General features: G+C 47.1%; 1 protein-coding gene and 1 long non-coding RNA gene across 6 annotated transcripts in view; one reads left to right on the top strand and one right to left on the bottom strand.

Moving 5' to 3' along the window:
* Nucleotides 1-16,272, bottom strand: part of LOC123787513 (uncharacterized) — a 38,742-nt gene extending 22,470 nt beyond the window's left edge. Inside the window, exons 1-5 of one of the 4 annotated variants that reach the window (XR_015727706.1) lie at nucleotides 11,401-12,207; nucleotides 10,933-11,039; nucleotides 10,440-10,533; nucleotides 4,746-5,036; nucleotides 813-3,889 (exon numbers count right to left, since the gene is read on the bottom strand). This is a non-coding gene — a long non-coding RNA (uncharacterized LOC123787513). Of the gene's footprint in view, nucleotides 1-812; nucleotides 3,890-4,745; nucleotides 5,037-10,439; nucleotides 10,534-10,932; nucleotides 11,040-11,400; nucleotides 12,208-16,210 lie in introns of those variants that run through there. The other 3 variants (XR_015727705.1, XR_006778261.2, XR_015727704.1) reach the window with 3 other exon arrangements.
* The window catches only part of SLC14A2 (solute carrier family 14 member 2), a 446,643-nt gene that overhangs the window by 364,769 nt on the left and 56,800 nt on the right, over nucleotides 1-25,074 (top strand). For both annotated transcript variants that reach the window (XM_045789981.2, XM_087869851.1), the window contains one exon: nucleotides 22,931-23,115. In XM_045789981.2, coding sequence (XP_045645937.2) covers nucleotides 22,966-23,115 — 150 coding nt within the window. In that variant the 5' untranslated portion in view covers nucleotides 22,931-22,965. The remainder of the gene's footprint in view (nucleotides 1-22,930; nucleotides 23,116-25,074) is intronic.

Below are 25,074 nucleotides of genomic sequence, written 5' to 3'. Positions count from 1 at the left end.
TCTTGCTGCTCCCCTGGTGGGGGCATATATATTTATAATTGTCATATCCACTTGTTGGATACATCCTTTAAGAATAATATAGTGCCCTTCTGTGTCTCTAACTATAGTCTGTAGTTTAAAATCCAATCTGTCTGATATGAGAATTGCTACCCCACTTTCTTTTGAGGTCCATTTGCGTGAAAGATGGTATTCCATCCCTTTACTTTCAGTCTGAATGTATCTTTAGGTTCAAAATGAGTCTCTTGTAGACAGCAAATGGATGGGTCATGTCTTTTTATCCAATCTGCAACCCTGTGGTGCTTTATGGGAGCATTTAGGCCATTTACATTGAGACTGATTATTGAGAGATATGATTTTAATGATGCCATGTTGCCAGTAAAGTCTTTGTTTGTATTGGCTGTGACTTTCTGTTCTGTATCACTCTTGGGGCCTTTTTACTTTTATAGAACCCCCTTAATACCTCCTGTAGGGCTGGTTTCGTGGTTACGAAATTGGTCAATGACTGGTGATTCTGTAAGGTCTTTATTTCTCCATCCATTCTGAATAACAGCCTTGCTGGATAAAGGATCCTTGGCTGCATGTTTTTCTCTGAAAGAGCTTTAAAAATGCCCCCCCCCAACCCTTTCTCTCATTCCAGGTCTGTGTAGACAGGTCTGACGTAATTCTGATGCCTTTGCCTTGGTACGTGAGAAATTTCTTTGCCCTGGCCACTTTCAATACTGTATCCTTGGATCTAATATTTGTGAATTGCACTATGACGTGACGTGGCGTAGGTTTGTCGTGGTTGAGCTTGGGAGGGGTCCTCTCTGCCTCTTGGACACGAATGCTTGTTTCCTTTGCTAGATTAGGGAAGTTTTCAGCTGCAATTTGTTCAAATATCTCTTCTAGACCTCTGTTTTTCTCCACCCTCTTGGGGATGCCGATGATTCTGACATTGGAACGTTTCATTGAGTCAGTAATCTCCCGTAACCTACATTCTTGAGAATGGATTTTTTTGAGCCCAGATTCTATTTTAGCTTTGTCTTCTACTAACCCATCCTCCAATTTGCTGATACGTCTTCTGCCTCATTCACCCTGGCCGTCAGAGCCTCTAGTTTTGACTGCATTTGGCTCATAGAATTTTTAATTTCTGCCAGATTCACTCTCATTTCCGCCCTTAGAGATTCTATATTCTCATTAACATTTTTGTTAATACTTTTTTCAAGTCTACACATCATCTTGACCATTGTTACTCTGAATTCTATTTCTGATAATTTGGTTATATCCATATCCATTAGTTCTGTGGCAGAGGCCACAGACTCATTGTCTTTTCTTTGCTGGGGGGGATTTCTCCTTCTCATCATTCTGATGAGGAGAGGTTGCGGGGTTGTCCAGGGCCCAAATTATTGACCAGGACCCAGGCAGTGCGCCCTTGTTTTATAGGGACCTTAGGGATGTGGGCTTCTTGATTTTTCAGCCTGCCTTCTGGGGGAGGGGCCTGCCGCGCCGATACTCAGGCAACCTTGTTGGGGTAGAGTCTCCGTGTCCCCTGCGAGGGGGGATGGGGATGGGCACACTGTGAGCTGGTCTTTCCAGGCTTTTGTTCTCTGGCGGCTTTCCCTGGCGGTTTGCTGTGCCTCTTCTGAGAGTCAGAGCAGCAGTGGCCAAATCTCAGCCTCTGTCTCAGAACAGAGGGATCGCGGACCGTTCTCCACTGATGTTCTGGCCACTTTAACTCTGTTTCTGTTGGTGCTGCTCAACCCTGCAGCGCCCCGGGATGTACGCCCCACACCCGGCGTCCCAGCCCTCACTTCCAGGGCCGGTGCGTCTCTGTCCTTTGTGTTTCTAACACCACCAGCCGCCCCCGCGCACTCCCGGAGCTCCCGGTCTCAGTCTGGTTCCAGTGAGCGCACCGGAGCTCTGGTTTTCAGACTGGTCACGTGTGATCCCCGGCTCACGGTCTCAGTCTGTTCTCTTGAGGGTGCCGTCTGCAAGTCCGCCCGCTCCCCCGTGCAGGTGGCTGCCGCTTCCCAGCGCCCAAACGCGGCAGCTCCCTCCCCCTTCCGTTTATCTTCCGATATCTGTGCGCAGTTTCACGGCTCCCCGCTTGGTACCTCAATACTCAGCGCTGGAGATGTTCATTTGTAGAGATCCAGATGTATCTTCCTGCGTCTCAGGCTGATTCCGTGGATGTTCAGGCTGGTCTGGTACCTATTAAACTCAACTCAGGGGACCGGCTGAAAAAGGGGTCCCCTACTCCTCCGCCATCTTAACTCCCTTCCTCTAAAAGGTGTCATATTTTCTGCATCTGTGTATAGCTGCTTTGATTTCATCATCTTCATTGCAGTGGAGTTTTTTTCTGATACATGTACGGTCCACGGGGCTAGCTGTCTCCATTGGTAATCCAGAAATCCCCTTACCCAGCCTGACATCTGCACCACTGAGTAAATGTTTGCTGAATGAAGTCATCAAAAGTCTGCATGTCAGGGCGCCTGGGTGGCTCAGTCTGTTAAGCCTCGGACCCTTGGTTTCGGCTCAGGTCATGATCTCAGAGTCGTGAGATTGAGCCCTGCCTTGGGCACTCAGTAGGGAGCCTGCTTCCCCTCTCCCTCTGCCCCTGCTCGTGCACTCTCTCTCTCTTTCCTCTCTCAAATAAACAAATTAATCTTAAAAAAAAAAAAAAGTCTGCATGGTGTTTTTCCTCAAATGAGCTCATCAGATAAGCATTGACTTAAGGGACCCAAATCTGTAGTAAGATGAGAAAGAGCCTTGGTGGCCCTCAACTTTTAGGTCTCTTCTGCTGAACTAGAGTGACATGCACTTCCTCAAGACAAGCAGGAGCTTTCCTTCAGTCTTATCAGAGAGGTTTCTGTTTGGGCAAGACTGGTTAAAAGATATGAACAGTCAGAGCCTTTGAGTCGGCTACCGCAGTAACTTATGCCGACGGAGGGCGTGTGTGGCTGATTGGCTGTGCATGATGGCCAACGGCCCTCATCTCTCGGGGATCCAGGGCCCACTCTGGGAGCCCAGTTCACTGCCCAGACCAAGCCAAACACATCTGGGAATTTGCCAGAATGTCAGCTCTCAACTTCAGCCAAGAGAGTTATTTCAGGAACTGTCAAATGGCCATAGATGAGCCATAGGATGGTCAGTGGTTGTTAGGAACATGTGTAAAGTGCTCAGCACAGTGCCTGGTATGTAGTAAGTGTTCAACTAAAATGTCAGTCCCTGACAAATGTCATCTCCCTTGGGGAGGCTTCGTGAGTGGTGGCATTTGTCACTTACTCCTTGTGAGGATTGGAGACTCTTGGCCCCAGAGAGGGACAGTAGGAGAGCTGAACACCCTGATAAAGGGAGGGCGATGGTGGAAGGAGTTTGAGGCAGGGCAGGGTAGCAAGAGCATGGATTATGGAAAACTGAAAACCTTTTTTACCTACTGCTCTGCTTCTCCGTGGTCTGGCTCTGGAAACCCCAGGAACAGGGTTAGTGTAAGGTGTCTGGCGTAATATGAATATCTACCCAGAATCACGTCTGCTGCCTGCACCGTCCCCGGAGACCATGGGGCTGTAATTGCCACATAAGCTGGTCTTTCCTGAACAAACTTGGGTTCTTGCAAGAGATCAGAAGACACAATCACTCAGGTTCTTTCAAAGAAGTCTTCTCTTGGATCACTTTTTATTTCCTGAGGCCAAACAGCTTGCACGTCCTCATTGTAAAATGCAGACACTCTGAGTGCTTTCTCCAGAGCAAAAATTGGTTGACACTCCCTGCTGATGGATTCAAACATTTTGACTGAACTCATTCAAATTCCCGTCAGTTTAGTCAATTGATGTCATATCAAATATCTGTCAGCATAACCAGCCAAGTCGATTAGACACCTGGTCTTTTTAGTCAGCTAAACTTGTTATTTCTGAAAACAAAAATAAAAAAAATCAAGATAAAAGTAGCCTATCAATTTAGTTAGCGACTGACTAATAACTTCTATCAAAAAAATACATTTTTGTCAAACTACTTTGATTTTTTTTCCCACTGAACTACTTAATCAATCAGTTGTGTGTGGGGTGGGGAGGATATTGACCAGATGTGCAGCTTGCTGAACAAGCAGGGAGGTGAACATCAGAAATGAAATCATCAAAAAGATTCCATCAGAATGGCCACTGCTCAATCATCCACAATAACAATGAGGAATGGGATCCCGCAAGATGGATGACAGGTAGTCCCTGATCACAACAATTTGGTGCACTGACGAGCATTTTTTCTATTCTTTCTAGAAATTCACCTTCCTGTCTCGTTTGTCCATAATTGATAAGAAAATGAGTGTGATTGCCCAGGGAGTGCTGATTTGTGTCCCCAGTTGCCTGTCAAGCACCAATAAGCTGATGGCAGGTTCGCTGAAAACCGAAAGCTGATTGTATTTATTTGAGGTTCCCTTGAGTGTTATATTATACTGAATTAATTTGAAAGATATGATGCCTTCCCAAGTCCAGAGGATTATGATAAATTCAGTGTTTGACACGGTCTATGTTAGACCTGAACTACAGAGTTAAAATCCATTTCTTTGTTTAAACCGAAACCATTCAACCTGGCCTTTGGCACCCTCCTTCTCCACATTTACCCTTCTCTCACGCCTCACCTCACCCTTTCCCAGCTCCCCACCACCTTACAACGCCTCCCCAGGATGCCCGGAGCCTTGATACTGTTCCAGAGCTCTCCCTGCAGGGGTGACAATTTCATAGATAAGTCACACGAAGGGATCTTTGACTCACTGTGCTAATCTTTCCAAGGGTGCTTGTTCTTCAAAAGAGGATACCTGAAGAGGTCTGTGTTTAGTTCAAAGAAGTGAATCACTAATGGTATAATTTCAGATGCCAGGTAACTGGAGAGAGTCCAAGTGTCAGCAGACATGGTTTTAACAAAGCCAAATGTTGTGAAGAGCCATCTTGCTTGGAGAATCAGAACACATTCATTCTCAAGTGTATTCATGCAGAATTAAGTGGCTCGCTTTTGTCCGATTCAGATTTTTCACTGGTCAGATTTTCTCCTGGTCATAGACATTTCTGCAACGGGAATAAGCTGATTATTTATTGCTAGTCACTCTCCACCTACAATTCACTTTTCCAATTTTCCGTGTTGCCTGTACAGTGCTACTTTGTCAATCCCTGCAGTTTATTGACTGTGTTCTGATGGCTGGGGTAAACAAATTACTTCAAGAATGACTGGAGCAAAAAGGGCATTGCTCGCTGGCTTCTGATGATGGAACTGGTGTGTGATCCAATTGGTCCTAATGTCAGGAGGCAGTTCACCATCACGACAGTGCAGGTTGCCATAACCCATTCTATCAGTGACAAACCTTTGTATGGTACCTAATATTGACCTTTTTTTTATTCTCCGTAAGTATCAGATAATATTAGATCAAATGATCTTGCAGATAAAATACTCCCAAATTTTAAAGTCTCCTCCTTTATAACCCACTGAAAATATACAGTACAATAACAACCGTGCTTTATAAATGCATTGGAAGAATAAATAACCAGGAAATTCACATTCTTGCATTAGGCCAGAGGACATTTATTAGATCTAGGTCAAGTCCTTGCACCTTCTAGACCCAAGTCTGTGCTTAGCTCACTGGTCTCCAAATTTCTTTATTGTGCAATTCTACCAGAAAAAAATATTTTTGAGCAGGCACCCCCAGTACATTTGTTTAATTACAAATTGTATTTATGTACTTACATCAGCCAATATGTCAAGGCACAATACACAGGAGAGGGTCATCTTTAATGACAGTGAATGTAAATCCTTTTTAAAGTAGACTTCATAATTTTGACATTTTGGGGGTCTAGTTCTTGTCATGGCTAATTAGGTTGTCATTGCCTTTACTTTCTAATGTGGCTGCGATAATCAGAACATAAGCACAACCGAGGAAGCAATAGTCCCAGCACTCTCCTGTGACTTATTTGGGCTTTTTTAGTCACCCTTTCTTTATATTTTAAAGTTTCTTTGTAAGGATCTTGTTAATCCAAGTGTCCGTTTTGTGTAAATCTTCCTGTACCATGGGAATCCACTGTACTCCAGAATAATGATAATAATACCAATAACCAATAAAAAGCATTTATCCAAAAAGTTTGACTCCAGAGGCTGCACAGGCAGCCACCAACCTCCTGACCTTGCCACGCTGACCTTCACGCAAGGTACACAAGGTCCATAGATGACATGTGACAACTTGAAAAAGGATCTGTAAATTAATTTAAAAATCTTTAAAAAGGGAGGGGGTGTGCCTGGGTGGCTCAGTCATTAAGCATCTGCCTTCAGCTCAGGTCATGATCCCAGCGTTCTGGGATTGAGCCCCGCATCAGGCTCCCTGCTCAGCAGGAAGCCTGCTTCTCCCTCTCCCACTCCCCCTGATTGTGTTCCCTCTCTCACTACCTCTCTCTCTCTCTCTCTGTTAAATAAATAAATAAATAAATAAATAAATAAATAAATAAATAAATAAAATCTGAAAGAAAGAAAGAAAGAAAGAAAGAAAGAAAGAAAGAAAGAAAGAAAGAAAGAAGAAAGAAAGAAAGAAAGAAAGGATCTGAACCAGAACACCTTAAGTTTATCTCAATTTTTAGATAAAAATATGCATAGAAGTTCTAATATTTTCTATCCACAGCCCAGTCGACTGAGTGTCTGACATATCCCTCAGGGTGAATGTCCCACTTTGGAACCACTGGTTCTAGTTCACCTTAAAATACAGCCTCTTCTGGAGAGGAGGGTGGAGAGGCCCAGGGAGACCAAGTCAGACTTGATGTCCTGCCCAGCAGTTTGGACATCCTGGGGGCACTGGGAAGCATTAAAGAGTCTTTTGAAGAAGGAACGATAGGACCGGATTTGAACTCTTGCAAAAATATTCTGAATGCGCTAAGGAGAATGAATTGTGGAGCATACATAGGAGTGATACACAGGAGATATAACGGGAGAAAGGATAATGGTGTAAAGTAAGGCTGCAGCCTTTAAAATGGAGAAAAGTGGGCAGATTCACAAGATAGTAAAGATTTGGTTATTCATTAAACTTGTCCAAGGGTAAACAGCTGGTAGGCAGCAGAGCTAAATTTAGACCCCAGGTCTCCTCACTCCCAATACAGTGATTTTTCTTCTGATTTGCCGTGTCAGAGAACACCTGGTCCCTCTGTTTTATCCTCCCCCAGGGAGCTAGGTGATCAGGAGCTGAGCCCAGACAGCAGCGAGCAGTTTCCAGCAGGGCGATGAAGGAAGGCAGCAGGAGAGGAAGAGCACTGCCTTCTCCAGATGTATTTGTCTTTGCAGGATCCATGAGGGGGCTCCATGAGTATCTATGTTCTGGGTATTGAATCCCATACTGAAATCACACACTTTCCATGACAGCAAACAGAAACTCCAAGTGACTATTCATTCAAGTCCAGGCCTTAACAAAAACCAGAACCCATCCTGCTGAAGGGTGGAAGGCGATAGGGAGGCACCAACTTGGGGGAAAGAGAAACAGACTCTTGTAATCATTCCCATTCAGGAGTCCTCATCTCTTCTTCTGGACTGTTTAAAATCCCTCTTCCTTTAAGCTAAAACATTAGCTCCTCCAAAAATTCCTTCCTAATTAACCCTGCCCTCCTGTCCCCAGCCCCACTCTCCTGTCTTATGGCATCTCTTCCTCAGAAAACAGAAGCCACTACAGGTATTTTAAGCAGAAAGGGATTTAAGGAATCTAGGGACTCACAAAATTTGGGATAGATTTGTAGGAGTGAGCTTTCTAGGTTGGGCCAGAAATGACTCCTGGAGCACTACGAAACTGACCTACCATAGGACCTACTACCTCCGAGGCCACCACTGAAACTACTGATGTCTTTCACACCCTTTAAGGCTGCAAGACTTGCAGATGAGAGGTCCTTGCTAAGGACAGCCAAATAATCAAATGATGAAACACATTCACTGTTTCAGTACTTTACTTTGTTTTCTGATTCCATTCCCGCCTTTAAATGCCGTCTCTGCATTAAACCTCCTTGAAGGTAATGCTAATTGGTACTTCTCAGATGTATCCCCGCAGAGTGAGCCACAGGACGAGGTATATACGTTCCTCAATTAGTGTGTGATTGTGTTTCACAACTGACCCCCAGCCAGTTTTACTTTCCAAGACACATTTCTGCCCCCATGAGGCTCAATCGATAGAAACCCTATTTTCTGTAAAAGTATAAGGCCCACAGATCTTTCTTATATGAACTATCGTCTCATTTTGGCAGCAGGGTACCTCCAAAGAGGTAAGCAGATGCCCTCTACACTGTTCTACATGGTTGCTATGGGGATTCGGTAAGATAACACAGGTAACAATACCTACCACAGAGTAGGTGTTCAGTAAGTGTTGATTCCTTCCTTCTCCCCAAGAACTTTTTCCTCCATAAAAAATATGCCTTTGGGGGCTCCTGCCAAGAGCCTGGCTAATTAGATCCTTGAAGAGTTATTAATGGCCAATGTGATGTGTAACAAATTGCCCAAAACTTAGCAACTTAAAACAGCAAAAATATCTTTGGCTGTGTGGTTCTGACTTAGGGTCTCTAATGAGATGGCTGTCAAGATGACAGCCAGGGCTGCTGTAGTCTGAGGCTTTCCTGGAGCTGGAGGACCTGCTCTCAAGATGACTCTCTCGTGCAGCTAGCTAGCTAATGCTGGTTGTTGCCAGGAGGTCTCAGTTCCTCTCCAGGAGGAGCTCCTAAGGCTGCTGGAATGCCATCATGACATGGCAGCAGCTCCCCCAGAGCCAGGGACCCAAGAGCGCAAGGCCAAAGTGGCCAGGGCTTTTATAACCCAGCCTCAGAAGCCACAGAGCCTCATTTCTGTGATGTCCGGCTGGTTATACAGGTCAGCTCTGTGAGCACCGGGAGGCAAGGGTCACCAAGGGCCACTGTGGCGGCTGGCTGCCACACCTCACAATGGCCTAATCCTGTAGATGAGATCTTCCAGTTACTGTCACTGTGATTTGGAAAGGACTTTGAATGTCTCAATGCAACTTTGTGAGATAGCCTTAGAGATACATTAATCTTTGTCCAAAGATTTTAGCTCTGGAGCTCACTCATTAGACATTCAGGAAATATGTGATGAGTGAATAAATTTGTCCTTTAAGCAACCTATAGGCATTCCCCAAAATGGAGCAGCTCAACAGGTAAAAAAGCATCTATGAGGCTTTCTCGTGAAGATATATGTATATGAATTATGTATTATGTGTGTGTAATAAAATGTCACCCACAATAAGAACTTGGGAACATATCAACTATAGTAAAAGAATTAGTGATAATCACTGAATTCCTTTTTTATATAGAGGAATAAAAAAATATATAAATACATAGCAAATATATAAATAAATATATACATATGTATGTATACTCTACGTAAAATATATATAAGCATATATATACACATATATATGTATACTCTACGTAAGAATGAATATATATATATATATTCTTTCTTCAATAGATAGGGATAGAAATGTATGACAACTATGAATTACAATTAAAGAATAGAATAAACCTTGACAAAGCAAAAATAATAATAGTAATAAAATCAGTAAAAATTGATAAAAGCATAAGAAACCAAATTTTCTTATTTTTTTTTAGTAAGGAGGCAATCAGTACTACCTAAATATGAAACCTGGGGGGTTTTTTTGGAAAGATACTAAATTTTTTGTTTTTTAATGGTTTTTCTGTTTTCTTAGCCTTAAAAGGTTATAAAAACTAAAAATATTTCCTGTGATGAATAAACATTTATCTGAAGTTTAGCACATTCTCTGGTTTCACTTGAATACATTTTTCTTTTGTTTAAGTCACATAAAATTAAATACGATACTTTCCATTAAAAAACAATAGCTCAAAAGCAAAAAACAACAAAAACAAAACAAATAGCTCATAAGGCATGATCCTACTTCTAGAAAATAATTTTGTCTGTCTGTTTCTCTTGCTGCTTGGGAATGTGAGCAGAGAGGTGTCCGGAAGGACAGCTCCCCAATGTTTATGATGGCCATTTCTGCATTTGGGGGGGTGCCAGTAAGCCTCTATATTCTTCTGTGCTCTTTAGTAGTTGAAATTTTCACAGCAACTATAAGTGATTCTATAAACATGACAATGAGGGACTTAAAATAAAAAGAAGATGATTATTAGGCAGGTGATATTGTCATCTCCTTTTAAGGCATATACCCCAAAATGTTTATGTCTTAGCACCTCAGAAGCCCTTGAAGATGTTACAGATGGGTCATCGGCTTTGAGAGGGGTACTTTAGCTGCCTCTTGTCCTGGTGGGTTAAGGTGTAGAATTAATGCAGCTAAGATGATGGGCTTGGATCCCCAGATGAGCCATTTCTCTTCTGCCTCATCTGTGATCCCCATCTGCACCCCTAACCAGAACTTGGACCCCTTCTAGGGGCAAAGCACTACGAGTCTGGGAGTCCTGGTTGAATCCTACCTCTTAGTCCACAGTTGTATCAGCTCTGGGCATGAAGGAATTAGGAGCATCACCAAAAAGGCAATAATACAATCATTATGTGGAAGGACAGGCCCTAGAAGAAGAGGGATGTGCCTTTAAACAGTGAAAAACAGAAAGAAACAAGACACATGACTCCTTTACATTCATTTCAAAGATCTCTTAAAAGTTGATCTTAGGAAAATGATGATATTAAAAATCTTTCTGCCAACAGGCAAGTTTTTGGTTTTCATGACTTCTTTCATCCTTGGCCTACCAGTTTCTCTCACTGAGCGTTTTGTGGGGAACAGTCCCTTGTCATATAAGCTTGTCCTGCATATTGCAGGGTATTTAGCCTCCCTGGCCTTCACTCAATAAATAGTAGTGGTACCCCTCCGTCACTGAGACAACCAAAAGATGCTCCCCGCATTTCCACCTTCATTCCCTACCCGCCCCCACAGTGGGAACCAGGGCAGTCCCATCCCTGGACACTCACGGTGTGCCTTCTGGTTTCCATGAGGACAAGAAGAGCTGTTGCTTGCTCACTGTTGAATCTCTAGTGACTGGCACATTTGAATGAATGAGCAATATTCAATACAGGATCTGCTATGGAGAAATTCATGTTAGGAAGGTTAACATTTCTAAGTATTTACCTCAGCAAATCCACTCTCATTAAATTCCTGGTAGTTGGAGGCTTTCGAGCTTACGAACAACCCCAGAAAAGCCAGGAGGACGTAGGCAGAAAGTGACATTTGTTGACGCCTACGGCACGCTGCTCAGCCCTCTGCGTGTTGCCTTCTGAGGTAGTAATCGCCACCCTGCCTCTCAGAGGAGAAGGAATCTGTGTCCCCACGTGGCGCCATGGTAGATGGCAGGGCTAGAATTTGGGTGGACTCCCCAGGCCATGCTCTTTTGGTTCCACTCACTGTGACCATCCCAGTGGGGTTTGCTCATCAACACTCACCCTCCTTTCAGAGGCTCTCGAGAAAACACATCTTCAGAGATTTCACAACAAACTCCACTTATTTTCCAGGGATGTCCAGACAAATTCCATCTCTACAGAGTCTTGGCTGCTTAAATATAGCCAACTTATCTCTCCCATTACCTCAGCCAAGCCGCAGGGGGTCAGAGGACAAGCATCTTGGCAAATGTCTTCGGCCACTTGCAAAATGCATACATTCTTTAACACTCAACTGATGTAACCCCAAGTGGCTTCTGCAGGGTTCTGAGGAAAGCTCATTTGGTAAATCTGGTTAGGCACGAAGGATGAGAAAGGGTGGGATGAAGCTGGAATTAAGTCCCCATTTCCACGCCAGCCTCCCTCTGGTTCTCCTTCTTAAGTAGCTGTTCCAGGGGCTGGCTATCTCTAAGCCCAGATGATGTGCCAGGAGCCACGCACAGGGCAGTGTGACAGATCACCTCGCTTCCTCTTCTCCGGGAGTATCATTGCTCCATCCCTCACCGGATTCATGCAAGTGGAGAGGAGGAGGGAGAAGCCTCGCCAGAGAGCCTGCCAGCTTGAAGGCTGTGGCCCCTCCAGAGCAGGGACACATGACTCCAGAGCACCATCTGTCTCCCCAGCCTCATCTCCTCTCCAGCTCCATCCCCTTCACAGCACCTCCTTTCCAGCCAGCACTTCAACCCTCCCACTGTGCTGAGACTCTGTTTTCTCTTCTCTCCTCTCCTCCTTCTTCCTTCTTCTCCCCCCTCCTCTGCCACTTCCCTTGTGTCTACCTATAATTCCCCATCCTTCCGCTTTTTCCTTTCTGCCAACTGCAACTGTGTTCCTCTTCTCACTACCTCCATGAAATGCCCCCTTCCAGTCCAGGCGGGGTTTTCTCTATTCCATCTTCTTTGGTATGGCACACACTTACTGTGTAATTACTGATGTTCTTACTAGTGCCCTTCCTTCCTGCATCCCCTCTCCCCCCACCCCAGCATCCGCATTGGAGTTCACAGCAAGGCTGCCTGACGTGTCATAACGAAAGCCTCCTAACCTTGACCCACCCCAACGTAGACCCATGCTTCTGTTCTCTTGGGGGCCATTCGCAGCCACGACCCATGTGTCTCCTCTTTATGGTCTTGTAGGAGCTTATAAGGCAAAGGTGAGCTTTTGATTTAGGTTTTTTCAACAATGGGATGAGCCTCCATTTCCATAGGTGCTCCATTTTTATTTCTGAAATTGTGCACCCCTTACAGGCCAGCGTCCTCGGGAGCATGCCATGGCTAGGACCCCACGCAGGTTGCGTGGGAAGCAGGGATTTAGCTTTAACAGGCCAAGACACATGCTGGAAAGGACTGGGGCGTTTGCCACCTCCTTTCATCTGGAGATAGAGAATGTAAATGATATTTAATTAAAGTCATAAATCTAGCTTTGGTTTCATTTTGGTCTTGCTGTTGCTAAATCTAATCTGGTTTCACTTGTTTACCAAATGCTTTGACCATTCAGCCAAAGTTCTAAAACAAATGGAGATTGTTCCCAGGCCCTCTCCCCGCACGCTCCAGCTCCCTTCTCACAGCTGTCCACACCCAGAGCCCCTCCCATCAAGAACAGTGCCCCACTAGACCCCACACCTGTGCTTCTCTGAGCCACCTGAGGGTCAAATGCAGATTATTCTTCTGAGAAAGAAGAATTTAGAAACGCAGCTGATCCTCAGCCCACAGCACCTTGGTAGCAAGGCAGTAAACTGTGTGCCGCAAAGACAGCTCCCCAAAGGTGCAGGTCAGTGCCTCTCGGTGTGGGCTGCACATCAGCGTCACCGACAGAGCTGCTCGGGCTCCCAGTGCCCGGGCCACACCCCAGACTGTGGAAGTCACACTCTCTGGAGGAGGAGCCCTAGGGGAGGGCTGCTGTGTGTGCTGTCCAGGATGAGAATCTCTGCTCTCAGGGTTTAAAGGAAGGAGTTCTCACTGCTGGCCAAAGGGAAAGGGGGAGGTGCTTGGAAAACAACCTTGCCCCCTACTTGCCCAACTGTTTTTCCACCAAACCAGATTACAGCTGGGGCTCTGGTTCATGACGTGCAGCAAACAAGACCAGTTTTGAAGACTAGAGGTGACCGGGGGAAGCCATGCCTCTAATGGCTCCCAAGGACCTTACAGAATGCTGACAAGCCCCGTCTAAAGGGAGGGAGGATGGGGCCCGGGATGCTGCGCCAGGAGAACCCAGCCTTGGGGCCCCTTGGGCATAGTGCTTACGACCTGAGATTTTAGCACCATCCCGTTAACTGCCCCTTCTAACCACACCCAACACCACCCCTCAGCCCCTTCAGAACGCTTCCACTCTGTGTCTGGAAGTCCTTCAATATCACCCGACTCTGAGTTGTACCCGAATTAGAGGCTCCGGGGACAGTGCCTAATGGGATCTATCCCAATTTCCGCACCCTCCCAGGGACAGCCCTGCCTCCCCACTCTAATCGGTGTCAGTTCTAGAAAATAAACATCTGTGCAGGGAAAACATGATCAGGGTTTTGTTGAAAAGAAAGGGAGTAGCTCTAGGGCCTGAAGGACATGCCAGACTAAGTCCTCAGAGAGGTCAAATCCAGAAGAGCTGCGTGCCTGCCAAGTGGGAGACCGGGGCTGCATACTGCCCCAGGTTACAGCATGAAGTCCCAGTTTTGCACCACCGTTCAGTTCCTGAAAGGAGGTATGTGCCTGTCCACATTAAAGGCCAGCACCAGAAACCTCAACGACATAAAGCCAGGCCCCAGGAAGAATGGAGGACCCACTGGCCCCCGGGGTTCCGCATGAGAGGAGAGAGACGTCCTCAGGACAGAGCCCATGGCCTGCAGCAAGGGAGTCAGTGATGCTGTTTCTGGATAGCGCCCAGGCCTGAGCATTAGGAGGCAGGGTCAGTCCCAGACGCTGTGTCAACTCCCCGTGTCACTTGGAGTGGACGGGAGCCCTCCCTTCCCTGGGTCTGTGAAATGAGAATCGCATTCTCCTGCCTCTCTCCCCATCGTGGATCCTTTGGGAAAACAAATGCAGTTCTTGACCAGAGAGTACTTTGTAGAGTAGGAAACATTGTGTGCACGAAGGGTTAGAGCAGGGCCGCATCTGCAGAGTTCAGTGTGTGTGTGTGTGTGTGTGTGTGTGTGTGTGTGTGTGTGTGTGTGTGTGAGTCTGAGTAAGAGTTTGTGTAGTGTGTGTGTGTGTCTGGCAACTGCACTGAGCACTAGACACTGAGCACCGCACGGGCCACACACACACTATGAACACGCACCGCCAGGGTGCCCTGGCGTCAGGAAGGCACTCCGGCAGTGACAGGCCTGCGTATGTGGGGGCAGGGTCAGGTCATAATGGAGAACAACACACATGGAGACGGAGCCTGAGGCAGCCCTGGGCTCAGAGGAGGGCTCCTGCCCAGAGCGGGGGCACCTGTGACAGAGAAGCTGGAAAGTAGTTCCAGCACAGCTGGAGCCCTGTCACCCCAAGGAGAGCTGTGGGAGTGCGAGAACACGGCTGCCTTCAGTGCCGCTTCCCTTCTCCCCCAAGTAACCCCAACCTGTGCGGAGAGCAGACACGGCGCCCTCAGGGGCTCTGGCGACACGCCCAAAGCAGCCACCTTCAGAGTCAAAATGTCTTCCTAGAAATTTTTGTTTTATTTTCTTTTTTTAAAGATTTTATTTGTTTATTAGAGAGAGCAAGTCAGCACAAGTAGGCAGAGGGGCAGAGGGAGAGGGAGAAGCAGACTCCCAGCTGAGCAGGGAGCCTGATGTGGGGTTCAATCCCAGGACCCTGAGATCATGACCTGAGCCAAAGGCAGATGCTTAACTGACTGAACCACCCAGGCACCCCGAAATTTTTAATAAAAACGTAGGGGTGCCTGGGTGGTTCAGTCGGTTAAGTACCTGACTCTTGGTTTTGGCTCAGTCATGATCTCAGGGTCGGACCCCGAGCCCTGCATCCTGCTCCACTCAGCTCGGAGTCTGCTTGATATTCTCTCTTCCCTTCCCTCTGCCCTTCCCCCTCTGCTCCTCCCCCACCCTCACATGCACATGCACTCTCCCTCTCTAAAATAATTAATCAATTAATTCTTAAAAATAAAAATAAAATTTTTAAAAATAAATAAAAACGTAAAAGCAGTAAGCACCCAGTTCCAGTAGCAAGCCACTCAGACATGGAGCCTCTCAGAAGCTTTTTGAGCGCTGGCATGACCAAGTCATGTTTTAAGGTAATTCATCCATCACCCGTGGGAAGGTGGAGAGGGACTGGGGAGCTGAAGTCAGGGAGACCAGCTAGGAGCTGACCTGGACAGAAGAGGCCCTTGACGTCAAATTTGACAGCTCAGCGATTGCTGGTTTGGGGATGTGGTGAGGCAGGAACCTCACTACACAGCATGTCACAGGGTCATCCCACTGAGAGAATGTCAGCCGAGAAGGGTGTGGTGAGCCCCTCAGAATGTCCTTCCAAACACAAGGATATCAGAGATCTAAGGAGAAGATCCAAGCAGGTTCGGCCTCCTCCCCCAACCCCAACTCCAGGGCCTGGTTAGGTCCCCAGCTACAGGCACTGTCCCTGTAGACAGAGAACCCCCTGAGGCGCTGACCACCAGCCATCTCTCACCCTGACAGTCTGCAGATGGCCCAGCGGAGACTGCGCTGCCTCCCAACTCCCCTCCCACCCAACCTGACCCCTGGCCCAGTGAGTCAGGCTCCTCTCAGCCCGCATTAGACTCCCTGGGCTAGAGCTGCCAAGAACAACTCTGAGCCCCCTAACAAGAAGCAGCTCTCAGCCAGCCTCTTACACGAGCCAGCTCTGAGAAAGGCCCCTCTCACCTTAGCCCAGCTGCCAGCTGCTCCCTTCCCCTGTTCCCTGCCCTATGTGTGGAGGGACCAGGCCTATCCTGGCTTCATCCCCCTCCCTGGCCTCCCTGAGCTACGATCCTTGGATCTGTTCTGCCCCCATTCCAGCATCTACTTGGCCCCGAACAGCTGACTTCTCCCTTTCAGCAGCTGTCCACTCGGCTCAGGGATCAGCAGAGCCCTGGCCCAGGGACCCAGCCTGACTCAGCAAGGTCCTTTTGGAGTCATGTCTCTGCCTCTGATCCTGCTGTCACCGAGATCCACTAGCAAGATGGCAGTGAGTCTGGGGGTCTTGTTGGGTGAGCCAAATTGAAGGAAAACCAAGAGTTCTGCCCCAGAGGAAGGAAGATTAAGATCACTCTCTAAAGCGCTCTCATGTAGGAAAGGGAGTACAGCCGACTATGCAGATAGGATGGGCGGAATTAGAACCAGTACTGGGTGAAACTCCCAGGCACTTGTAGTCAGCTCCATAGATCGAAGGGTTTCTAGTACACAGAGATGTTCACAATGAGAGCAGCCTACCTCATGGGGTCGTGGGACACCGGCCAACTGTCAGAAGCACTAAAAAGTGGATTCCTTCCTTGTTTGAGGGAGGCGGAGAATATCCTTTTTGGTCCTGAAGTTGTAGAAATATATGGAAACGGTTTTCCATAATTGTATCAATTGCAAAATCTTGAGCAAAATTAATTCAGCAAATGTTTTGGAAAACCTGCTAATCACATTGTCTTCTGTAGAGCTGCTGTGACCTCATAACTCAGCTGGATGGATGCTGACATTAATGAGCCCATTGTAGGTTCAGCCCTGGGTGACACGGTCACTGGCATACTTACACCCAGTAGGCCACCGGGGGTGGGTGAGGAGGGAGCCTTGACTCTGCACTAATCCACACCAACAACTCAAGAAACCCCTCCAGGCACAAGTCCCTGCTCTCCCTTGACGCCAGGAATGTGCTAGAGAGGACACCGCCCCTCCTCTTTGAGCATGGGCATGCTTTGGCACTGCTTACCAGGGACAGATAGTCTTGTAAGACAAGCATTTCCAAAATAGAGTCAGAGCCGTGGTTTCTAAATGTTGGAAGAAGAATTGGGGTCCAAATATAGGGACTGAGAAACCTTCCCAGTCTGGCTTCTGACGCCCTACCCTCATCATTTTATTGCCTGACACCCTTCCCCATGTTCCAGCAGGGTCTACAACTGGGGTTTCCCGGCACAAACAATGTATGTATTTTCTTAGGCATCTCCTTGGCCTAGACTGTTCTCTCTCTGACTTGCTCAGCCAAATCCCAACATGAAAGCCTGGGCCCCAGTCTCTTCATGCCTGGGAGCTGCCCTGTGCTCCCGCAGCTGGCCCCGCATCCCCTCTGTCATGGCCTTCCCCTGCCCTGAAAGTCCGTTCGCCCCCCTCTCCTTAACGCCCAAGCCCAAACGTGAGCGTGCTGTGCAGGCGGTTCCGATGCTTCTGGGGCAGTCCAAGGGCACACAGTAGGTCCTCAACAAAGGGCATTCTTACAAAGAGATGGAGGAGTTCACATCTGGGGAGCCCCCTTGTGGAAACACACAAGACCTGGCTTTCTGGAGAGAGATGAGGCTGATCCAACAGCCCTTTCCATCCGTATTTCTGAGGCAGAAGAGGAGGAGCGGGCAGCCAAGGAGAGCGTCTGCACGCCAAGCAGATAATTATGTGTTCTTGGAAGCCGGTTTAACGCACTGGCTGAGCGCAAAGCTGGGAATGGGCTCTGAGGCCTGCCGCCTTCAGACGGGACGTGGCTCAGGCAAGGATTGCACCGTCCAGTTTTAACAAGTGGCCAACGCCTTATGGAAACTTTTGAAAGGCGTTCTGTTTCCGGACAGCCAGCTTGTACTTCATCGGGCTGCTCTAGCCATCTTTCCTTCACTGTGGGAGCTCAAGAAGAAAGGAAACCAGAAATCACGGAGCGCCCACTACGTGCCAAGAACCAAGTCAGCAATTTCACTGCCCTAAGAGTCCCACGTTGCCCTTTGAAGAGGGAGAAACAGAGGCCCACGGAGCCTCTCGCAGCAGAGAAAGAGTGGAGCCTGGCAGCCTGTGCTCTTTCCAGACACAGCGACCTTCTCTTTACAAGGCCGTTCTTGCTGCACGTCTCAATCCTACCCCAAAGCCAAAATTCCCCCAGTTGAACAGGATAAACATTCCCATGGCAAAGGAACGCTGTGTTCCCCAGAGGAGATGCAATCACGTTGTTCCTGACGAGGCTGTGTGTGCTTATGAAATAGAACTGGGCTGAGGGCCGGGACCCAGGCTCCGGAGCAGCCCCCCCTCCCCTGCACCCTCCAGCCGTGCCCTGCAAGGCAGCTGGAGGAACAGAAGGGTGGGGAGCCCAGTCTGGAGAGCCGGGTCTGATCTTGACTTTACAGCAAGTCGCTGGTTTCCCTGGGTCTCTGCTTCCTGTTGCCATCACAAGGCAGCAAGCTTGCTTTGGAAAGTGCAGAGAGTTAAATCCGTGTGAGAAATAATTCTCATTTTGCTTTCCTGGGCATTAATTTCCCCACCTGTAATTGTAAATGTTGTCTGCATACAGGAAAGACTCAGAGGTAGAGAAGAAAGTGCCTTTTTGGAGATGTCTCCGGAGAGTACATCCCTTGTACAATCATTCATTCTTTCCGTAAATCATTAAACACATATTGAGGGCTTATTATGTGTCAGGCTCTCTGCTGGGCAATGCAAATACAGAAATCAACAAGATAAAGCCCCTGTTCTTAAAGGACTCATCATGTATAAACTCATTTTGCTTCAAAATCTGTACGTGTGTGTGTGTGTGTGTGTGTGTATGGATTATATTATCTAGAAAATAATCCTGAATGTACCCATTTCAAACTCCTGTATACTTGAGCCCCATCCCTAAAAAATATTTCCTTGACTGTATAATATACATTGATCTCATATTTTAACATTTCTCAAATCAATCTGCATGTTACCATTTTGATTGGCAGCATTTTCTTCTTGGTCATACACCAAACAATGATCATCTTACAGATGATAACATCTTAGATTTAATGAAATACATTTGGGGGGAAAAGTTACTTTTCAACCAGACTTTTAAAGGAAATTCACAGCCACTGAATTTAACACAAGGTCTTTCCAGAACACTCCTGTTTATCCAGATATATGGTGTCACGCAGATCATGTGTCTAGCTATCTGATTGCCTGTCACTTCTCATCCGGATGTCTTGGAAGCAATCTCCAAACAAGAGACTAGGTTGCTATATCGCCTCTTGGCCACCAGAGGGAGAGAGCGCCCTGGTTCTCAGGCTTGCTGGTTTTCCCTCTCCTAAACCTTTCCAGCATGCCCCCTCCAGGGCATTCTGAAACTCACTGAAACTCAACCTGAGGGATCAAAACAGAGGAGAGGTCCCTCTTCCAGAGCAACGTCAAAGAGAAAGAGAAGTTGGATCGGAATGATATTTGCAGACTCACACTAAAAATCAGCTATGGTTTAAATGAGCAACTCCTGGGGATGAGGATAGGTGTTAGACATGGCAGAGTTCTGCCTCAAAAATGCAAGACTGGTGGCCCCTGCCCTTCTTAAACCATTCAAGATTCATGAGACCCACAGTGATTGATAAAGTTCTGTAAGGAAGTTTTCCCACTCTAGCAATTACCTGTAGCCTTCTCTTCTTCCTTCCTTCCCCCACTTAACTACTTATTTATTGAACCTCTGCTATGTGCCAGGCCCTGTGCTAGGAGCTAGGGGTACAGTAGTAAACCGAACAGAGAAGGTCACTGTCCTCATGCATCTTAAGTTCTGGTGGGAAGATAGACACTATACGAATAAATCAATCATTGCATGGTGCAAAAAATGCTGTGAGGAAAGATACTGGGTGCCTTGAGAGTGTGCGACAGGAGAACGTGGTCAGGAGCCGATCCAGGCAGGCCTCTCTGACGAGTGGTATGGAGATAATGCCTGAGGGAAGGGGGTCCCAGGTGAAGAGCCAGGGAGAGTCCTTCTGGGCAGACGGACCAGCATTTGCAGGGGCCCTGAAGTAGTAAGCGCTCAATGCCTAGGCACTGAAAGGAGGCGAGTGTGGAGCTCAGAGACGAGGGGCAGGAGAAACCCAGGATGGGCTACAGCAGAACAGGAGCACGGTGGTTCAGTGCCTTGTGTGCATGCCGAAGGCCTGTGTTTCCATCCGCAGCCATTGAAGGGACTGAAGCAGGAAACAGACATGAGTGGCATAGAGTAATGATAGGACAGCACTGATGGCCCCGGAGAACATGGAGTGCAGGAGAAATCTGAGAAGTGGGGTGTCCAATTGGGAGTTATTGGAGCAGAGGTAGGAGGTGATGGCAGCCAAATGGGGACAGTGGGCATCCAGTTGTATTTTAGAGGAAGAATTACTGGACTGGGAGAAAGAGGAGAGGTATTATAAGGAGTAGCTTGGAATGGAGAGAGGACTTGTCCTGCAGTGGGCACCTTTCAGGGAGGACAGAATCTGAGAAGGAAATATTAGGAGCTGTTTCAGTGCATTAACTTTATGCTATTTCTGGAACATCCACATGCAAGTGTAAAGTAGACAATTAAATCTGTGAATCCAATGCTCAAAACTGGGCTGAAAATGTTCGATCTGGGAGTCGTAGGTATACAAACGGAGGATAAAGCCATGGTGAGAGCTGACGTCAGCAGGGTAGGAGTATCAGTGAAAAGAAAATGGTCCAGAACAGAGCTCAACAGAATGCTCGTATTTACAGGAGGAGCCAGCCAAGGACAGTGTGAAGGAGCAGCTAGAGAGAGGATCGATGTCAATGCCAAAAAGAGGAGAGTGTGTCAAGGAGGGATGGTCAGCTGTGTGGACGCCCTGAAGGGTCTAATGAGATGAAGACCAAACCCTGTTTTGGATTTGCCAGCATGGAGGTCTTACGGCAAGGGCAGTAGCAGCAGAAACCAGTCTGGGCTGGCCAGAGACAGAAAGAGAAGTGCCAAGAGTCCACCCAAGAGTATGGCAAGCGTAAACCTAAAGTGATGGCAGCCTACCCAGGTGTGCGGTTTTTCTCAGGCACTGCTCAGTTGCTTGATGAAAGCCCGGATGCGACGGAGGGTTGGGTTTAGCCTGGCCAGGATTTCACCACACAGGCGTGAGAGAGGGAGTGGGGAGGGCAGGGCAAGGGTGTTGAGAGAAGTGAAATGATGGGCTGTGAAGTCTAATTTGGTTAAGGAGGCAGGATAGGATACGGGGTGGGTAGAGCTGGGAGACTGCAGGTCTCCAGCAAGTGAAAGCGCTGGGCCAGCGGGCGCACTTGAGCAGGTGAGCTAGAAGTCCCCAGGAGAGAACCTGACCTTTGAGACTTCGTAGTTTGTGTGATATCAAGTCCATGTGGTGACCATGGGAATCAGCGGCTGAAAAGAAGAGATGGAGAAGGTCCCTGGAGATGAGGAAGACAAGGGTCTGCGATGTCAGAGAATGAAGTGATGATGAGTTAATGTCAATGAGGTCAGTGTCAATGTCCAGACATGGAAGTTTCTGGAAATTGTTGGAGTGGAGTCGAAGATGACTCATAGGAGCCCCTAAAGTCTTCCCTGAACGAGTGAATGACCAGGAAGTCAGGAACACAGCAGTGAGCAGTGAGGGAATAGCATAAGCCTCAAAGAAGAGGGCTTTCTGCACCAGCAAGGTGAGCAGGGTCTGGAAGCAATGGTGAAGAACAAGAATTCCTGTCATTGGGAGTAGGAAATAGCCCCTGGAAAGGGCATGAATGCAAGCACAGGAAGGGGACTTCTCCGGTTTGGAAGCAAACCGTGCAGCCCCTTAACGGCGTCTGCAGAAGTAGGCTAGCACCCATGCTAGGGATCTGCAAACACCATCCTAAGATACGCTGTCTTGCAACTCAGGAGAGGCCGCGTGGAACAATAGGGAAAACGCTAGATCAGACTGAGAGGGGGCTGTGCAGGTCCAAAGCCACCTGTCAAAAAAAGAGTAAATGAAGACATCCATCCCTGAGCCAGAGGAGGCCAAAGAAGAGAACAGCTAAAGTGGCCGAATAGGAAGAAGTCAGCTCTACCGGGCAGCAGCCGCAATGAACCAGGAAACTGAGGACTGCAGGCAGAGGTTGCCCCACAAGCCAGTCATGGCACAAACCCCGGTCCTGGTAGTGAAGGGAAAGGGAGCCCCACACGGAGGGACCTACAGCTTGGCGCGCGTAGCTCTTAGTAGATTATACCAGAACTGTTCCTGGGGAAGGAAGAGGGGGAAGGTGCTGGAAAGGGCACTGAGGGCAGAGGGAAGTGGGGGGACTGGAGGTTGCCCATAATCAATATCAGCTCCAGAGCAAGCAAGAAAATGTGTTTCTCTTAGATGCCCACTCTGTTAAAAGACCCAGATCTATGTGTGCCTGTCAAAGAGAAAGTATAGTTACAACAACTACAGTAAGATAGCACAATGGATAATATAAAAGTAGAGAAAAAACTCTTTCTGTAATCAGAAGAAGAGAGGCATCTATTCTAGCCAGGTGGTCAGGGAACTCTTCACAGCAGAAATGGACTGTCATCTGGACTTGGAAGAATGGGGGGATTTTAAAAGGTAAGCCTGCACGGGCGGAGGATGGCCCCAGGCCTCCCTGGCAGCAACATTTGGTCCTGTGCCTCCTGGGGCCTCCATCCAGCCTCAGCCAAGTCCCTCAGGGCCCCATCCTGGCTCACCGTTGTCCCCCATTCCTCTCCAGTTGCAGGACTGCTGAGCGACGGCCCCCCAAGGGAAATGTCTGACACTCACAACAGCCCTCTCCTGGCAGAGCCTCTTTCCAGCAGATACAAACTCTATGAGTCGGAGTTTACCAGCCCGAGCTGGCCCTCAAGCCCCCAGGATACACACCCGGCCCTACCCCTCCTGGAAATGCCTGAGGAGAAGGTGAGGAATGTCCCTCGAAGCATGCTTCCCAGGTGGAGGGGTGGGGAGGAAGGGGGGTGAAAGACGCTGCCTTCCCAGCTTCCCAGGGCACGAGTCGTATAGTGGCGGGGAAGGGCCACTGCCCGGGAACATTCTACCCCCAGTCAGCACAAGGTCACATCCCTGGTTGGTCCTATTTGGCCTACGATGAAAAATGTGGTTCTGTGTGCAACACGATTTTAAAGACAAGTAGGGAATGCACACACTCGCACACCAGTCTTCCAACCGGTCCCCCAAATCTCTCGCCTTAGACCTGCTCCCTTGAGTTACCTTATCATCATCTCCCAAAGTAAGGCCTGTGTTCAAATGCTAGCTTTTAACACTCCCCGAACTGATACAGTGGAGAGGGAACCAGGACCACTAAAGTGGTTTTTTTTTTTATTGCGATAGAATTTATATACCATAAAACTCACCCCTTTAAAGTATACATTTCACTGGTTTTTAGCATAATTACAAAGTTCGCTAACATCACCACCAGTGAATTCCAGAATATTGTCATCACCTCGAAAAGAAACACAAAATACTCATTAGCAGTCATTCCGCATTCCCCCCTCCCCCACACCTGGCAACCACCCGTCTGCTTTCTGTCCCTGTGGATTTGTCTAGTCTGTGCATTTCATGTCAATGGAATCATATCATATATGGGCTTTTGTGAAATGCTTCTGTCATTTAGCATAATGTTTTCAGGTGCATCCTTGTCGTAGCATGAATCGGTACATCATTACTTTTTATGGCCAAACAATATTTCATGGTATGAGTATACCATAGTTTGTTTATCAGTTATTCATCAGTTGATGGACATTTGGGTGTTTCCACTTTTTGCACATTAACAAAAAATGCTACTGTGAACGTTTGTGTAGAAGGTGTTGTGCAGACACATGTTTTTCTTTTTCTTGGGCATGTATCCAGAAGTGGAATTCCTGGGTCATATGGTAAATCTATGTTTAACATTTTCAGGCACTGCCAAACTGTTTTCCAAAGTCGCTGCTTCACTGTGCATTCTCACCAGCAATGTACATGTCATGGCCCTCCGCCTCCTTGTCAAAACTTATTACCGTCTGTTTATTAATAGCCTGGGTGGATGTGAGCTGACATCTCACTGTGATTTTGAGGAGTATTTCCCTCATGTCAAATTGACGTTGAGCATCCTTCCATGTGCTTACTGGCCAGTTGTATATCTTCTTCAGAAAAATGTCTTTTGAAGTCCTTTGCCCATCTTTTCAATTGGGTTATTTGTCTTTTTCTTGTGGAGTTTTAACTGTTCTTTATATAGTCTGGATATTAGACCCTTGCCAATTATATGACTTACAAATAATTTCTCCCACTTTGTAAGTGTTTTCACAGTCTTGATAGTGTCCTTTGAAGCACAAAGTTTGTGATTCTAAATCCGATTTATCTATATTAACTTTGATAGCGTATGCATTTAGTGTCATATTGAGAAACCATTTTCCTATCCAAAGTCACAAAGACTTAGTTCTATGTTTTATCTAACAGCTTTATATCGTAGCACTCACATGTAAGTCTTTCATCCATTTTGAGTTCATTTTTATATATGGTGTCAAGTAGGGGTCTGACCTCAATCTTTTACAAGTACATATCCAGTTGTCCCAGCACCATTTATTGAAAAGGCTATTCATTCTCCATTGAACTGTTTTGACACTCCCACCAAAAATCAATTGACCATAGTGCATGGGTTTATTTCTGGGCTCTCCACTTTGTTTAACTGATTTATATGTCTGTCCTTATGCCAGTACCACATCAGCTTGATTACTGTAGCTTTGTAGTAAGTTTTGAAGTCAAGAGTGTGAGTCTTCCAACTTTGTTCTTCCTTTTCAAGACTGTCTTATCTATTCTGAGACCTTTGAATTTCTATTTTAATTTAGGATCCAACTTTCAATTTCTGCAGGGAAAAAAAAGGCA

The sequence above is a fragment of the Ursus americanus genome, chromosome 19 (genome assembly GCF_024610735.1).
Source record: "Ursus americanus isolate L20-20 chromosome 19, mUrsAme1.1.p, whole genome shotgun sequence".
In the NCBI taxonomy this organism is placed as follows: Eukaryota; Metazoa; Chordata; class Mammalia; order Carnivora; family Ursidae; genus Ursus; species Ursus americanus.
The sequence above is the reverse complement of the archived record's forward strand: the minus strand, read 5'-3'. Positions and strand labels throughout refer to the sequence as shown.